Genomic DNA, 17,724 nt, shown 5'->3' with positions numbered 1-17,724 from the left:
GTACTATAATCTTTAGCATCTAGAGCATGGCCAATACCTCCTCGCGTACAGTATGAAGTTTTTCTTCTTCTGTTTCTATTTGGAAATGAACTCATTCATTCATGTGCCATCTTTGCAACATTCAGAGCATAGCCGCATCTCTAAAGCGTCCTCCAAAGGTTTTTTGGTGCGCCGGACGTTTTTTCCGTCCACAGTATCGTGCCACAAAGCCTCCTTCCGTTTGGCACGATCCAATACGGTGTCCGGCGCCTGAGCCCATTCCTGGTCCACATAGGATGCTTGGGCATGCTGGACCGAGCGAGAAGCGGGGTGGGGAGTGGCGCACTTGATGCACCATTGACATATAAAATTTTAACCCAACCGTCGCCTACCTCGCGATGGATGTCATTGACGCGTAACGACGGTGCAGTTTCCGCAGAGGCGCAACGATACGTCTCATCGTGCCTAGCTATCCGTGCCGGCATTAATGAGCGCCACCGCTTCCTTGCCTCCCTCCGGCTTATAAAGAAGAGCGCCCTCGCATCATCCCTCACACACAAACCCTAGCGCCTTGAAGGAGATATGCCCTAGAGGCAATAATAAAGTGGTTATTATTTATATCTTTATGTTTATGATAAATGTTTATATATCATGCTATAATTGTATTAACCGAAACATTAGTACATGTGTGATATGTAGACAAACAAGAAGTCCCTAGTATGCCTCTTAAACTAGCTTGTTGATTAATGGATGATTAGTTTCATAATCATAAACATTGGATGTTATTAATAACAAGGTTATATCATTATATGAATGATGTAATGGACACACCCAATTAAGCGTAGCATAAGATCTCGTCATTAAGTTATTTGCTATAAGCTTTCGATACATAGTTACCTAGTCCTTATGACCATGAGATCATATAAATCACTTATACCGGAAAGGTACTTTGATTACACCAAACGCCACTGCGTAAATAGGTGGTTATAAAGGTGGGATTAAGTATCCGGAAAGTATGATTTGAGGCATATGGATCAACAGTGGGATTTGTCCATCCCGATGACGGATAGATATACTCTGGGCCCTCTCGGTGGAATGTCGTCTAATGTCTTGCAAGCATATGAATAAGTTCATAAGAGACCACATACCACGGTACGAGTAAAGAGTACTTGTCAGGAGACGAGGTTGAACAAGGTATAGAGTGATACCGAAGATCAAACCTCGGACAAGTAAAATATCGCGTGACAAAGGGAATTGGTATCGTATGTGAATGGTTCATTCGATCACTAAAGTCATCGTTGAATATGTGGGAGCCATTATGGATCTCCAAATCCCGCTATTGGTTATTGGTCGGAGTGAGTACTCAACCATGTCCGCATAGTTCACGAACCGTAGGGTGACACACTTAAAGATTGGATGTTGAAATGGTAGAACTTGAATATGGAATGGAGTTCGAATATTTGTTCGGAGTCCCGGATTAGATCCCGGATATCACGAGGAGTTCCGGAATGGTCCGGAGAATAAGATTCATATATAGGATGTCATTTTATGTGAATTAAAATGATGCCGAAGGTTCATGGAAGGTTCTAGAAGGTTCTAGAAAAGTCCGGAAGAAACCACCAAGGAAGGTGGAGTCCCGGAGGGATTCCACCTCCATGGCCGGCCAACCCTAGTGGGGGAGGAGTCCCAAGTGGACTCCCCCTTAGGGGGCCGGCCACCCCCCCACATGGAAAGGGGGAATCCCACCCCAAGTGGGATTCCCACCTTGGGTAGGTTTCCTTTTCATATGGAAGGTTTTGGGTTCGGGTCTTATTCGAAGACTTGGAGTCCAACACTTGGGGTTCCACCTATATAATGAGGGGCCAAGGGAGGGGGCCGGCCACCCCAAGACCACAAGCTGGCCGCCCCCCTTGAAGTGGCCGGCCACCCCCTCCCAAACCCTAGCCGCCCCCTTCTCCTCCATATCTCCCACGTAGCTTTAGCGAAGCTCCGCCGGAGTTCTCCACCGCCACCGACACCACGCCGTCGTGCTGTCGGATTCAAGAGGAGCTACTACTTCCGCTGCCCGCTGGAACGGGAGGTGGACGTCGTCTTCATCAACAACCGAACGTGTGACCGAGTACGGAGGTGCTGCCCGTTCGTGGCGCCGGAGCGATCGTGATCAAGATCTTCTACGCGCTTTTGCAAGCGGCAATTGAACATCTACCGCAGCAACAAGAGCCTCATCTTGTAGGCTTTAGAATCTCTTCAAGGGTGAGACTCGATACCCCTCGTTGCTACCGTCTTCTAGATTGCATCTTGGCTTGGATTGCGTGTTCGCGGTAGAAATTTTTTTGTTTTCTATGCAACGTTATCCTACAGTGGTATCAGAGCCGTGTCTATGCATAGATGGTTGCACGAGTAGAACACAATAGTTTTGTGGGCGTTGATGCTCTTGTTATCTTTAGTTTGAGTACTTTGCATCTTTGTGGCATAGTGGGATGAAGCGGCTCGGACTAACTTTACATGACCGCGTTCATGAGACTTGTTCCTCGTTCGACATGCAACTTGTATTGCATAAGAGGCTTTGCGGGTGTCTGTCTCTCCTACTATAGTGAAGATTCAATTTACTCTTCTATTGAAAACATTAGTATCAACGTTGTGGTTCATGTTCGTAGGTAGATTAGATCTCTCTCGAAAACCCTAAACCACGTAAAATATGCAAACCAAATTAGAGACGTCTAACTTGTTTTTGCAGGGTTTGGTGATGTGATATGGCCATAATGTGATGATGAATATGTATGAGATGATCATTATTGTATTGTGGCAACCGGCAGAAGCCTTATGGTTGTCTTTAAATTTCATGTTGAGTAGTATTTCAAAGTAGTTGTAATAGTTGCTACATGGAGGACAATCATGAAGACGGCGCCATTGACCTTGACGCTACGCCGACGATGATGGAGATCATGCCCGAAGATAATGGAGATCATGTCCGTGCTTTGAAGATGAAGATCAAAGGCGCAAAGACAAAAGGGCCATATCATATCACATATGAACTGCATGTGATGTTAATCCTTTTATGCATCTTATTTTGCTTAGATCACGACGGTAGCATTATAAGATGATCCCTCACTAAAATCTCAAGATAATAAAGTGTTCATCCTTAGTAGCACCGTTACCAAGTCTTGTCGGTTCGAAGCATCTCGTGATGATCGGGTGTGATAGAATCAACAAGTACATACAACGGGTGCAAGACAGTTTTGCACATGCGGATACTAAGGTGGCCTTGACGAGCCTAGCATGTACATACATGGTCTCGGAACACGTGATACCGAAAGGTAGAGCATGAATCATATGGTTGATATGATGAACACTTTGAGTGTTCGCCATTGAAATCACACCTTATCTCGTGATGATCGGGCTTAGGTGCGGTGGATTTGGTTCGTGTGATCACTAAGACAATGCGAGGGATATTGTTTTGAGTGGGAGTTCACCTAGATTTTTAATTATGTTGAATTAAAATTTGAACTCAATTTGTCATAAACTTAGTCTAAACTTTTGCAAATATATGTTGTAGAGATGGCGTCCCCAATCAATTTTAACCAGTTCCTAGAGAAAGAGAAACTTAAGAGCAACGGTAGCAACTTCACCGGCTGGTTCCGTCATGTGAGGATCTTCCTCTCTGGCGGAAATCTGCAATATGTGCTTGATGCACCGCTAGGTGACCCTCCTGCAGAAACTGAAACCGATGAAGTAAAAGCTGTTTACGAGACTCGGAAAATTCGGTACTCTCAAGTTTAGTGTGCCATCCTATGCAGTCTGGAATCCGATCTTCAAAAACCTTTTGAGCACCACGATCCTCATGAGTTGATGAAAGAGCTGAAAGCTATTTTTGAGACTCATGCGGCCGTGGAATGCTATGAAGCATCGAAACAATTCTTCAGCTGCATGATGGAAGAAGGCAGCTCCGTTAGTGAGCACATGCTCGCCATGACCGGGCATGCGAAGAAACTCAGTGACTTGGGAATAGTGATTCCTAACAGACTGGGGATTAATCGTGTCCTTCAATCACTGCCACCAAGTTACAAGAACTTTGTGATGAACTACAATATGCAGAACATGAACAAGGAGTTACCTGAACTCTTTGGCATGTTAAAAGCTGCTGAGATTGAGATCAAGAAAGAGCACCAAGTGTTGATGGTCAACAAGACCACCAGTTTCAAGAAACAGGGCAAGTCTAAGGGAAAATTCAAGAAGGGTGGCAAGAAAGCTGCCACGCCTCCTGTGAAACCTAAGAACGGCCCTAAGCCTGATGCTGAGTGCTATTACTGCAAGGAGAAGGGAAACTGGAAGCGTAATTGCTCCAAGTATCTGGCTGATCTGAAGAGCGGCCTTGTCAAGAAGAAGAAAGAAGGTATATCAGATATACATGTTATAGATGTTTATCTCACTGGTTCTCGTACTAGTACTGGTATTTGATCTGGTTCGGTTGCTCATATTTGTAACTCGAAACAGAACTAAAGAATAAACGACAACCGCCTGAAAGATGAAGTGACGATGCGCGTTGGAAACGGATCCAAGGTCAATGTGATCGCAGTCGGCACACTTCCTCTACATCTACCTTCGGGATTAGTTTTAAGCCTAAATAATTGTTATTATGTACCTGCGTTGAGCATGAACATTATATATGGATCTTGTTTAATGCAAGACGGCTATTCATTTAAGTCTGAGAATAATGGTTGTTCTATTTTTATGAATAATATCTTTTATGGTCGAGCACCACAAAAGAATGGCTTATTTCTGTTAGATCTCGATAGTAGTGATACGCATATACATAATGTTGATGCTAAGCGAATTAAATTGAATGATAATTCTACTTATATGTGGCACTGTCGTCTTGGTCATATTGGAGTGAAACGCATGAAGAAACTCCATACTGATGGATTACTTGAATCACTTGACTTTGAGTCACTTGATAGATGCGAAGCATGTCTAATGGGTAAAATGACTAAGACTCCATTTTCTGGTATGATGGAGCGAGCTACTGACTTATTGGAAATCATACATACCGATGTGTGCGGACCAATGAGCGTAGCATCGCGCGGTGGTTATCGTTATGTTCTAACCTTCACAAATGATCTGAGTAGATATGGGTATATCTATTTCATGAAACATAAATCCGAAACTTTCGAGAAGTTTAAGGAATTTCAAAGTGAAGTAGAAAATCAGCGTAAGAAGAAGATTAAATTTCTACGATCTGATCGTGGAGGTGAATATCTGAGTTATGAGTTTGGCATGCATTTAAAGAAATGCGGAATACTTTCACAATTGACACCGCCGGGAACACCACAACGAAACGGTGTGTCCAAACGTCGTAATCGAACTCTCTTAGATATGGTTCGTTCTATGATGTCTCTTACTGATTTGCCGTTATCATTTTGGAGTTATGCATTAGAGATAGCCGCATTCACTTTAAATAGAGCACCATCAAAATCCGTAGAAACGACACCGTATGAATTATGGTTTAATAAGAAACCTAAGCTGTCGTTCCTTAAAGTTTGGGGTTGCGAAGCCTATGTAAAGAAGTTACAACCGGACAAGCTAGAACCCAAAGCGGAGAAATGCGTCTTCATAGGATACCCTTAGGAAACTATAGGGTACACTTTCTATCACAGATCCGAAGGCAAAATCTTTGTTGCTAAGAACGGAACCTTTCTTGAGAAAGAATTTCTCACTAAAGAAGTGACTGGAAGAAAAGTAGAACTCGATGAGATTGATGAATCTATACTCGTTGATCAGAGTAGCGCGATCGGAAGTTGTACTGCATCGCCTACACCGGCAACAGAGGAAGCTAATGATAATGATCATGAAACTTCGAACGAGGAAACTACTGAACCTCGCAGATCGACAAGGGAACGTGCCACTCCTGATTGGTATGATCCTTGTCTAAATGTCATGATTGTGGATAACAATGATGAGGACCCTGCGACGTATGAAGAAGCGATGATGAGCCCAGATTCCAACAAATGGCAAGAAGCCATGAAATCCGAAATGGGATCCATGTATGATAACAAAGTATGGACTTTGGTAGACTTACCCGAGCAGCCGAAAGGCTGTCGAGAATAAATGGATCTTCAAGAGAAAAACAGATGCTGATGGTAATATTACTGTCTATAAAGCTCGACTTGTCGCAAAGGGTTTCCGACAAATTCAAGGAGTTGACTACGATGAGACTTTCTCACCTGTAGCGAAGCGAAAATCTGTGAGGATTTTGTTAGCAATAGCTGCATTTTTCGATTATGAGATTTGGCAGATGGATGTCAAAACGGCGTTCCTTAATGGAGACATTGAGGAAGAGTTGTATATGGTACAACCCAAAGGTTTTATCGATCCTAAAAATGCTGACAAAGTATGCAAACTTCAGCGTTCAATCTATGGACTGAAACAAGCATCAAGAAGTTGGAACCGACGCTTTGATAAGGTGATCAAAGACTTCGGGTTTATACAGTGTCATGGAGAGGCCTGTATTTACAAGAAAGTGAGTGGGAGCTCTGTAGCATTCCTGATATTATATATAGATGACATATTATTGATCGGGAATGATATAGAACTATTAAGTAGTGTTGAAGGTTATTTGAATAATAGTTTTTCAATGAAAGACCTTGGTGAAGCATCGTATATATTAGGCATCAAGATTTATAGAGATAGATCAAGACGCCTAATAGGGCTATCACAGAGTACATATCTGGACAAGATTCTAAAAAAGTTTAGAATGGACGAAAGTAAGAAAGGGTTCTTACCTATGTTACCAGGCAAAGTCTTGAGTAAGACTCAAGGACCGGCTATGGCAGAAGAAAGAGAAAGGATGAGTAAAATCCCCTATGCCTCGGCAGTAGGATCTATCATGTATGCCATGCTATGTACTAGACCGGATATAGCACATGCTGTTAGTTTGACTAGCATATATCAAAGTGATCCAAGAATGGAACACTGGACAACGGTCAAGAATATCTTGAAGTACTTGAAAAGAACTAAGGATATGTTTCTTTGTTATGGAGGTGACCAAGAGCTCGTTGTAAGTGGTTACACCGATGCAAGTTGGAACACTGATCCTGATGACTCTAAGTCACAATCTGGGTACGTGTTTATATTGAATGGTGCTGCAGTAAGCTGGGCAAGCTCGAAGCAGTGCACGGTGGCGAAGTCTTCAACTGAATCAGAGTACATAGCGGATTCAGAGGCTTCATCAGAAGCGGTATGGATGAAGAGGTTCATTGTAGAGCTCGGTGTGGTTCCTAGTGCATTGGACCCATTAATCATTTATTGTGATAACATGGGTGCCATCGCCAATGCACAAGAGCCAAGGTCACACAAGAGGCTGAAGCATATCAAGCTGCGTTACCACTCGATTCGCGAGTACATCGAAGATGGAGAAGTAAAGATTTGCAAAGTACACACTGATCTGAATGTAGCAGATCTGTTGACTAAAGCTCTCCCTAGGGCAAAGCATGACCAACACCAGAATGCCATGGGTGTTAGGTATATTACAATGTAATCTAGATTATTGACTCTAGTGCAAGTGGGAGACTGAAGGAGATATGCCCTAGAGGCAATAATAAAGTGGTTATTATTTATATCTTTATGTTTATGATAAATGTTTATATATCATGCTATAATTGTATTAACCGAAACGTTAGTACATGTGTGATATGTAGACAAACAAGAAGTCCCTAGTATGCCTCTTAAACTAGCTTGTTGATTAATGGATGATTAGTTTCATAATCATAAATATTGGATGTTATTAATAACAAGGTTATATCATTATATGAATGATGTAATGGACACACCCAATTAAGCGTAGCATAAGATCTCGTCATTAAGTTATTTGCTATAAGCTTTCGATACATAGTTACCTAGTCCTTATGACCATGAGATCATGTAAATCACTTATATATACCGGAAAGGTACTTTGATTACACCAAACGCCACTGCGTAAATGGGTGGTTATAAAGGTGGGATTAAGTATCCGGAAAGTATGAGTTGAGGCATATGGATCAACAGTGGGATTTGTCCATCCCGATGACGGATAGATATACTCTGGGCCCTCTCGGTGGAATGTCGTCTAATGTCTTGCAAGCATATGAATAAGTTCATAAGAGACCACATACCACGGTACGAGTAAAGAGTACTTGTCAGGAGACGAGGTTGAACAAGGTATAGAGTGATACCGAAGATCAAACCTCGGACAAGTAAAATATCGCGTGACAAAGGGAATTGGTATCGTATGTGAATGGTTCATTCGATCACTAAAGTCATCGTTGAATATGTGGGAGCCATTATGGATCTCCAGATCCCGCTATTGGTTATTGGTCGGAGTGAGTATTCAACCATGTCCGCATAGTTCACGAACCGTAGGGTGACACACTTAAAGATTGGATGTTGAAATGGTAGAACTTGAGTATGGAATGGAGTTCGAATATTTGTTCGGAGTCCCGGATTAGATCCCGGACATCACGAGGAGTTCCGGAATGGTCCGGAGAATAAGATTCATATATAGGATGTCATTTTATGTGAATTAAAATGATGCGGAAGGTTCTATGGAAGGTTCTAGAAGGTTCTAGAAAAGTCCGGAAGAAACCACCAAGGAAGGTGGAGTCCCGGAGGGACTCCACCTCCATGGCCGGCCAACCCTAGTGGGGGAGGAGTCCCAAGTGGACTCCCCCTTAGGGGGCCGGCCACCCCCCCACATGGAAAGGGGGAATCCCACCCCAAGTGGGATTCCCACCTTGGGTAGGTTTCCTTTTCATATGGAAGGTTTTGGGTTCGGGTCTTATTCGAAGACTTGGAGTCCAACACTTGGGGTTCCACCTATATAATGAGGGGCCAAGGGAGGGGGCCGGCCACCCCAAGACCACAAGCTGGCCGCCCCCCTTGAAGTGACCGGCCACCCCCTCCCAAACCCTAGCCGCCCCCTTCTCCTCCATATCTCCCGCGTAGCTTTAGCGAAGCTCCGCCGGAGTTCTCCACCGCCACCGACACCACGCCGTCGTGTTGTCGGATTCAAGAGGAGCTACTACTTCCGCTGCCCGCTGGAACGGGAGGTGGACGTCGTCTTCATCAACAACCGAACATGTGACCGAGTACGGAGGTGCTACCCGTTCGTGGCGCCGGAGTGATCGTGATCAAGATCTTCTACGCGCTTTTGCAAGCGGCAAGTGAACGTCTACCGCAGCAACAAGAGCCTCATCTTGTAGGCTTTGGAATCTCTTCAAGGGTGAGACTCGATACCCCTCGTTTCTACCGTCTTCTAGATTGCATCTTGGCTTGGATTGCGTGTTCGCGGTAGGAAATTTTTTGTTTTCTATGCAACGTTATCCTACACGCCTCTCTTCCCAACTCTAGCCGTCACGATCTAAAGAGTTGAGGGCCATTCCATGGCTGGTAGAGGCCGAGATCGTGACCGTGGTCGTGCTGGAGCAGCGAGGCCTGCACGGTCGTCGTAACCTGTGACGTCGCCATCTTCTAAGGGGGAGTGGGAGTTCGAGTTCACCGTCGTTCTCAATGGCGACCCACTCGGCATCCAGAGGCTGCCAAACAAGTTCGCCGAGTTCGTCGCAGGCAACGAGCCGGCCACGCTACATCGGCGGGAGGCTAGCTGTGGCTTCTGCCGGTGGCCGGTGGACGTGCTCTTCGATAGGCGCGGCAGGATGTACCTCCACACCGGCTAGGAGAAATCCGTGCGCTTCCATGACCTCCAAGCCGGTTGCATCCTCACATTCTCCTACCAAGGCGACGAGGAGTTGAGCGCAAAGGTGTTCGATGACATGTCCTGCCGCCGACACTACCACAGCGACAACGAAGAGGACGACAATTAAACACTCCGAGCACAGAGCATAGGACCAACAGAGGCTATCATTACCAGCTGAATTTTCCAGTTTAGGTGACTAAGAGGGCCTAAGAGTATTCTTTTTTAGGTGACTAAGAGGGTCTAAGAGTATTTTTTCTTAGCAACCAACATACAAAATCTAGGATGCCAACTCTAACTAGGTTTTATCATTTTGCAATTTTAACTTTGTATTAGTTTATGTAAACCATGTGCCAAACTATGTATTAGTGTGCGTAACTCTATTAAAATAAAAATGCATTTTTTAAATGTAAAAACAAGTTTGAGGCTCGCATTTGAGGGACACGGCTAGAGAGTGACGTCCCCAAACACGGTACGAAGAAAACACACCCTTCAAACCCTCAATGGCTAGAGATGCACTCATATTCCAAACAAGGCAACACACAAAGAAAAAATCAGCACATGACTAGTAACCAATCTGAACTCGGAAGAAAATTGCATCTTAAGCTGCAGGGTACATTCCTTTCCTCTTTTTTACTGACTAATAAAATGTTCCATGTAGACATACGCAAGTTAGTCAAGTCACCAATAGCCAATCTTGCAACAGATAGAAAGAATCCAATATTTTCGGTACTAGAATTTTGAGGGTTACAACTCGAGAAGAATAATCACATTCACAAACGTACAAACTGCCTGCCACATGCTCCTTTTCCCTATATAATACAAAATGTTGTTGGAGTGGAGATTAACGACCAGCATGTTGTTCTCCTGGGTGGGCTGCTCGAGCGTTCAGCAGGGGCTGGAGCGCCTTGACGACGATGCTCATATTAGGCCGAAAATCAGCCTCATATTGGACGCATAATGCAGCGACAGCTGCAAACTGTTTCAAACAACCCAGATAAGAAGATGGTGTTAGAAGTGGCTTCACTTAATAATACACTGACTTAAGTTATCACACAGATGAAAGCGAGCATGCTCTGGTTTATATGCATAATGTGAGCTGTAGACATCCTAACCATAGATAAAAGCTGAAATGGTCTTCTGTAACATGAAACTTTAAATTTAGTTTAGTCGTTTATTCTGTGATAGCTAGCAAGCTTCATAAGTTCTGGTGCAACTGATATTTTGTTTTCCAGATCTGTTTAGGTTGTCAAAATACTGATAGCTAATACAGACTTAAATTCTTGCAAATAGTTTCAAACAGAAGAGAGAGGCTATCTCTAATACCTTTGCGACAGCTTTAGGAGGATAGTCCCCTCCAAGTCTTGAGTCAACACATTGCCTGACCTTATCTTCACTCAGCCTTGGGGTGGCCTGCCATATTGAATAACAATTGTTAGAATTCCGCAATTAGATCCATCAAGCAGAACAGTTTCAAATAATCTCATAGCTACAAACAGAGCACAAGTACAAAAATTACCCATGTGACAAGGCTCTGCTGCCCCCTTGGTAATGTATGGTCAACAGGTTTCCTTCCCGTCAACAGCTCCAGAAGAACAACTCCAAAACTGTACACATCGCTCTTCGAACTAAGTTGTCCAGTCATAGCATACCTGATCCAACAGTTTAAACAAATTTAAGTTGAATGGTTCCAGAGATCCATAATGCAATTGAAAGAAAACCAGAACGTACTCAGGTGCATGGTATCCAAATGTTCCGAGAACCCTAGTTGAGTGAAGCCGGGCTGCCATGTCAGGAGCTTGGTTTGACAAATCGAAGTCGGCTATTTTAGCTACATCATCATCAAAAAGAAGAACATTGCTTGATTTGATGTCTCTGTGTATGATATGAGGCTGTGCTTTCTCATGAAGATATTCTAGGCCTTTCGCTGCACCAACAGCTATCTTCACCCGCTGTATCCATGATAGGACCGGACCGGGTTGAGCCCCTTTAACACCTTTCCTTCCTGTACACAGGTAAAAGTTTATTTAACAGGAAAAATTAACAGCACCAAGGGATGGATAAAAAAAAATAGTGCACAGATATCCAAGACTTCTATTTGTACAAAACCATACCATGAAGCATATCATGAAGAGAACCCATAGTGGCAAATTCATAAGCAAGGACACGGGTGGTCCCATCAAGACAGTAACCAAGCAACTCGACAACATTTTCATGCTTTAGCCTTGACACCATAGACACCTGTAGAAGTAATTTGTAAGGAGACAGAAGACCATAGTAGATGCAGGATTCCTGAACAGAGAAGAACACGAACCTGTGCCAACAATTCTTGGTCTGGCTGCTTACTAGAATCCAACTTTTTCACTGCTGCACTTCTACCATTTCTTAGGACACCAAAATATACTCTGCCAAAGGATCCCTCACCAATCAAAGCTTCATCACCGAAACCCTTCGTCACCTCCCTAATTTCATCCATCGGAATGGTGGGGACTGCAATTGGTTGCACTTTCACCGGTTGAGAACCTTTGGGAGTTGGATCGGCAGTGCGATATGCATCAGTCCCTGCAGATCAGTTGTAACCCATTAGATAAGTACTATCAAAGCTATTACAAATTACAACAGAAGTAACATGCAGAGAAATGTGACTATGCGTAAGTTTGTAACAAAGGATTTCAAAGCTATTACTTGCTGGGTAGCTTCCTGGGTATTGATTCCTGTTGTCTGGTGCTCTTTGAGTGTCTTCATCACCACAGCATCCAAAGCACGACATATCCTATCCGAAAACAAGTCCTGGAACAAAGCATCTTTTCATCAGAACCAGAAAAACGTATGTACAAAAAAAAAAATGAAGGATCGCTCAGTTGGACACGTAAGCATAACTGTAGCTGTCGTTTTGTGATCAAATATCGAACAAGCAACATAGCTGTGCGTCATAATTAGCATGGCCGAATGACCTAGTTAATGCTTAATAGCACGTGGCAGATGACCAGTGGAGAGAAATGGAAGGTTCCTAGAGTAGATTCATACTTTGTACAGCACAAAGGCCTAAAGGTGGAAATAGGAGTTGGATTTTGGGAAATAAATGGATTTCTTTAAGATACATAACTAAAATTCTCCTCTTCATCCATTTTATCTCACTATTTTGATTCTTTTCTTACTTTCTACTCTTTGTACCTATGAAAAATGGACAAAGCTCAAACAAACAAAAAAAGAAAAATGGAGAAAGCGAGCCTATAAACGATTGACTTGCTTGCAGTAGCAGGTGTGGCATACTCATTGTATGTTGCATGCAGTAAGGGAACTACAGAAAGCACACATATACTCTCCCCAAGGAAAACAATTTCAGGTGCACACCAGGTTCATGGTGCCAAGGAAAACCTAAAAAATTGGGCCATTCTTATGTGCTTTACTGTTTTCTATCAGCCCAGGTAGGGCTGGAACAAGCAACCAACATGGTGCTATTATAGCTGATCAAAAGACAGCTCATTCTGCATCAACATGCTTGATACTTCTCAATATTCTACAGGTTCATAAAAATGTATTCCTGACCCCAATAATGCATAGCGGTTGGAGGCGCGTTTAGATTATTCATCCAGCCATCAGTGGGTGGCCCACTGCAGTGGATGCACACTTGCAATGCAAACTATGCGTTAAACAAGCGAGCGCTTGGTAGCTATGATAAATGCGAGACCGAGACTACATTACTACCTGGTCAATCGCTTGTGATCCTAATTATAACTACATCCTAAATTGGTACGCAATTGAACTGAAATTGCGCGGGAGATTGGCGCGCAAAGCAATCTTGGTGGGCGCGCAAAACAATCTTGGCGGGCGCGCAAACTCAGTTCTTCACTCACTCTTGCCCACAGCTCATCCAATTATGCAATTCAGGATGGACGCCAAAGAAGGCCAATCCAACAAGCTAATCACAACTGATATCCCATCCTAGCTAGCTCTCGCACTCCACTAAATCTCCTGGACTCCGGGTGTCATCGAGGAAGCAAAAGCATCATGCCGCCAATTCATCATGTGGTCATGCCACAGCATGGATGATTGACCACAACTAATTTCTGTGGAGAAGCTGCCGCTGCCCTCCAAATACCTGCAGTTAACTACGCGCAAGAACTAACAAAGTTACGACGCTAATACCATGTTTCTTCACGCTAACGGAAAGGGTAAACGCTAGAGAGGACTCCAAGAACGTCTCCTGGCTGTTTCCCCCTCCCCTTTTTAAGCTAAACACGCCACAACTTTTGACACGAATCGCAAGAACCGCCAAGAAAGGGGGGAAAACGGAATCACAAGAACTAAATCGCGAGCGCGAATTGGTCGCCAAGAAAGGGGAACCGGGCGGTCCGTCGAGATTCAGATCTCGAAGCAAGGCAGCCATCCAAGAAACCGCTCGGGGGAGCGACGGCGATGGAGATCCCATAAGCGCCCGCGGATAGATCGGAGCAAGAGGCGGCGTGGCTCTTGGAGGGGAGGGAGAAAGGAAAGGGAGCTGAATCCGGAGTAAATATCGCACCTTTGGCTTGTCCCGGCGACGGCGCAGGCGGAGGGGGCGAAGCGAAGCGGCGGGTGGCTGCCGGAAGCAGGCGAGAAGGAAGCGAAGCGGAGGAGGGAGCGGAGTAGGAACAGCGTCTGTGAGCTGTGTGGTCAGCCGCGGCGGCGAGCGAGCTTATGTACAGCGAGCAGCAGCAGCTGGGCTGGTCTACCGGTCGTCTGTCCTCGCCGTGTGCTGGTCAGAAACGCGTGGGGTTGGAGAGGGAAATATGCCCATGTGTTTCGCTTTCCTTTTTCCTATTTTCTTTATTTTATGTTTTTATTATTAGTATTTTAATTTTACGTTTTTTTAGCACAATGTATACATGGCTTAAAAAATAAGTTACTCAACTTTACCTAGGTATACGGATATATCTATATATTAACATATTGAATGTCCACCATTTTCACTCCACTAGCAAGTAGCAACCCAACATTCTATAATGTCCAAAGAAAAATTCTATAATGTTATCTGTTTCGTAAATGATAGCGTGTAGCTATGGTACCCCTTCCGTTCCCTTGAGAGAGCGACATGAGATTAGGGTTTCATGCCTCCTGCGCCGGTGCATCGGTCGATCTACCTAGCCTCCTATGGCCTTAGGCCATGGAGATCCCGCCGGTCCTTGTTGGCGGGAGAGTTCTGTTTTTGTTGTCTTTCTCAGTTTTTTTGTAGGGTTCATATCCTACTTAGGAAGACGTGGCGGTGGCGACTCCTTGAGGATGGAATAAAGTCCACTCATCTAGCCTCCGTTTGAGGGATGCGTCTAGCATGATCGAGGGATGCGTCTCCGGCGGATATCCCTGGGTTTGGTTCGTGTTTCTTCTAATCTACGCTTCTCTTCACCGACGATGGCTGCTGCTCTCATGCGTTGGTCTTTTAAGGACTTAGCACGACGACTTCTCATATGTCTACTACAACAAATTTTAATATGGTAAGCTTTGCTCGGATCTGGTGAGGGAGGAAGACAACGGGCAGCGTGACTTCGGCTTATTTTAGTGCTTGTAATCGTCGCAGGTGACCCAAAAACTTTTTAATATTTATTTATTACTTTTGAGTTTTCTTGCACACTGTTATTGAGGATTAAGAATGAATAGGTCTTTGTTTCTTTTTTCCACACACAACAAAAGTAATGTTCAACATGTGTGATGTGGGTGACAATTGCATGATCATCAAAAAGGTAGAGAGGAGAGTACAAAGTGATTTACGTGTAAAATTCGCGTGCTTCCATCACCTTTTTCACGAGTATACATAGCTCTTGGAAATGTGCGCTAGAATCACACGCTAGGTGAAGGAGCACGCACGGGGAGACGGTGACTACTTAAATCCCATAAGTACAATGCACTCGGTCTTGATTGAGCCATCTAATTTTACTATTAAGCCACCAAATGAATAAAAATAAAAGAGAGCGGGGCCACCAGCAGCGTTGACTCAGACGAGGCATAGACCAGCATCAGCATGCATGTAAGGTGAGAGGTCTAGGGAGAAAAATCAGCGAAGACCGTTTCCAGTGGCCTTTTTGGGTGTGTGATGAGCAAGTTCCAACACAGCCACAATTGACCTTCTCTCTAATCATAGCGACGGCGTACTTCCAAAACTTCGACTCATGACTCGTCGTATCGTGTGTCCGGTTAAATCCTGTTCCAGTGAACTTTGTCTAGTGTCCAAAGTACACAGACACGGTGCAATGCCCCCGTTGAACACAGGCATCACACCAGGAAGAAGAGTGAGGTATTTTGTCTCCTAAAGTTCTACTAATCTCGGTATTTATAATAATTCGAAAAAAAGTTTTAACAAAATAAAAATAGGTATACACGAACACATGCTGCCTACATATTCGTGAAGTTTTGCTTCCACCACTGCCTCCCGCGCCTGATGGGCCACCGCCGCCTCATGTCCACCATGGTGTGCCGCTCGGCAGCCATGAGGCGGCGGGCAAACTCGTCGCGGTGGGTGATCTCAAACGATGCGAGCAGCGCCACCGGTCGTCGGCATCTGAACCTAGTCGTCGAAGTACTTGAGGCCGTCGAAGTCATTGTTGTCCATCCTCGCGTCGGCCATGGGTTGCGCTGCAGAGATAGCCACATGAACGTTTGCCATCGTCATCCGAGTCTCCGTCATGTCACCTCCTCGGCCTGTCGCGTCGCCACCGCCTCGCGCGCCTGATGGGCCACCGCGGCCGGGAAGCCATGCACCGCCACCTCATGACCACCATGGTCGGCCGCTCGGCAGCCATGAGGCAGCGGGCAAACTCGCCGCGGTGGGGATTTTAAAAACGACGCGATGGCATTAATCACCGCAACATCCATGGTAGCGAGGGTGAGGTAGGGTGAGGTAGGGGGATTGAATATGTGTCAGCCCGCTGGATTTGCCCCCACTCTTCACAGCCTAGGGTAGAAAAAGACTTACTTTTTTCCATGAATCGATGCAAACAAACAAATACAAACTTATTTTATTTTTAAAATGAACCGTTCCTGCCCATAAGTTCACACATCACCATCACCGTGTATGTGTGCAACATCTCCACGTACTCCGCCTCTAGTTCTCTTCCGGCATCCCATTAAAATAGGATGGCGATATGTTTCTTCCTCTCAACAGACACGAAGATATCTCGCAGAACCTGTCAACCTACAAACCTACAGATTCCAAATATCTTTTTTTTTTTGAATAACAGCAGGAGAACTGCTGTGTTCATTGCATTAGAAGAAAAAGGTACGGAGACCCGAACTGCTCAGTTTATTGAAGGAAAACCGGGCGAAAACCTTTACATCAACAGGAGCACCGCTAGACATAAAGAACGCCGGGGAGGCTAGGAGCGGCACAAACATAGAAGCACACCACCGGGGCAAGCAACGTCGCTGAACCTCATCCCTCGTGCTTACGATGGGACGTCTTCGACTTCATTGCAACAGCCCCAAGGTCACTCCAAACATGTTGAATCGATCACCATTGCCACGAGCTTGTTCGCCGTCTTCAACAACATCGGGGAGAGAAAACATAACCGAAGGGAGGCGGCATGTGCCGCTCCGATCTTGAGAGGGCGGGAAACAGGACTCGTCTGGCGCCGCCTGCATGTCGAGAGTGCTCCTGCTACCACCACCACGGGGCAACCCCACGAGACCCAGCACCACAGACCCAAGAACACTCGCCATTGAAAGTGCCCGACCAGCCGCTTGACCACAGCCCAGGTGCTCCCATCAGTACCATGTCTCCGAAACGATGCTTCCACCGAAGTAACGACATTGAGGATGCCGCCATCGCCAATCCAACATGCGGATTTAGGTTTTCACCCAAAGACAAGAACCGAGAGCGGGAGAAGTGATTGATCTCCTCGGTAATGCCTTCAACAAGGCAAACGACACACAGAAGTGACGTCATCACCGGCATCGACGGAAGTCGAGCAAGATTTTCATCCGGAGAAACTGCACACCTCGCTGGAACCTGAGCTCCCGGCACACCTTAGTCACACCCAACCTCTCCA

The 17,724-nt window shown here is 45.0% G+C and overlaps 1 protein-coding gene across 1 annotated transcript; it reads right to left on the bottom strand.

Moving 5' to 3' along the window:
- Positions 1 to 10,281: 10,281 nt before the first annotated feature.
- LOC127345962 (pto-interacting protein 1) lies at positions 10,282 to 14,417 on the bottom strand. Its single transcript, XM_051372507.1, has 8 exons — positions 14,229 to 14,417; positions 12,389 to 12,493; positions 12,018 to 12,265; positions 11,818 to 11,944; positions 11,435 to 11,708; positions 11,223 to 11,355; positions 11,030 to 11,116; positions 10,282 to 10,682 (listed from the first exon to the last, which is right to left on the bottom strand). Exons 2-8 carry the CDS (start codon positions 12,471 to 12,473, stop codon positions 10,548 to 10,550), a joined length of 1,089 nt encoding a protein of 362 aa, XP_051228467.1. The 5' UTR covers positions 12,474 to 12,493; positions 14,229 to 14,417; the 3' UTR covers positions 10,282 to 10,547.
- Positions 14,418 to 17,724: the final 3,307 nt, after the last annotated feature.

This window comes from Lolium perenne, chromosome 1 (assembly GCF_019359855.2).
Source record: "Lolium perenne isolate Kyuss_39 chromosome 1, Kyuss_2.0, whole genome shotgun sequence".
NCBI classification, from domain to species: Eukaryota; Viridiplantae; Streptophyta; class Magnoliopsida; order Poales; family Poaceae; genus Lolium; species Lolium perenne.
The sequence above is the reverse complement of the archived record's forward strand: the minus strand, read 5'-3'. Positions and strand labels throughout refer to the sequence as shown.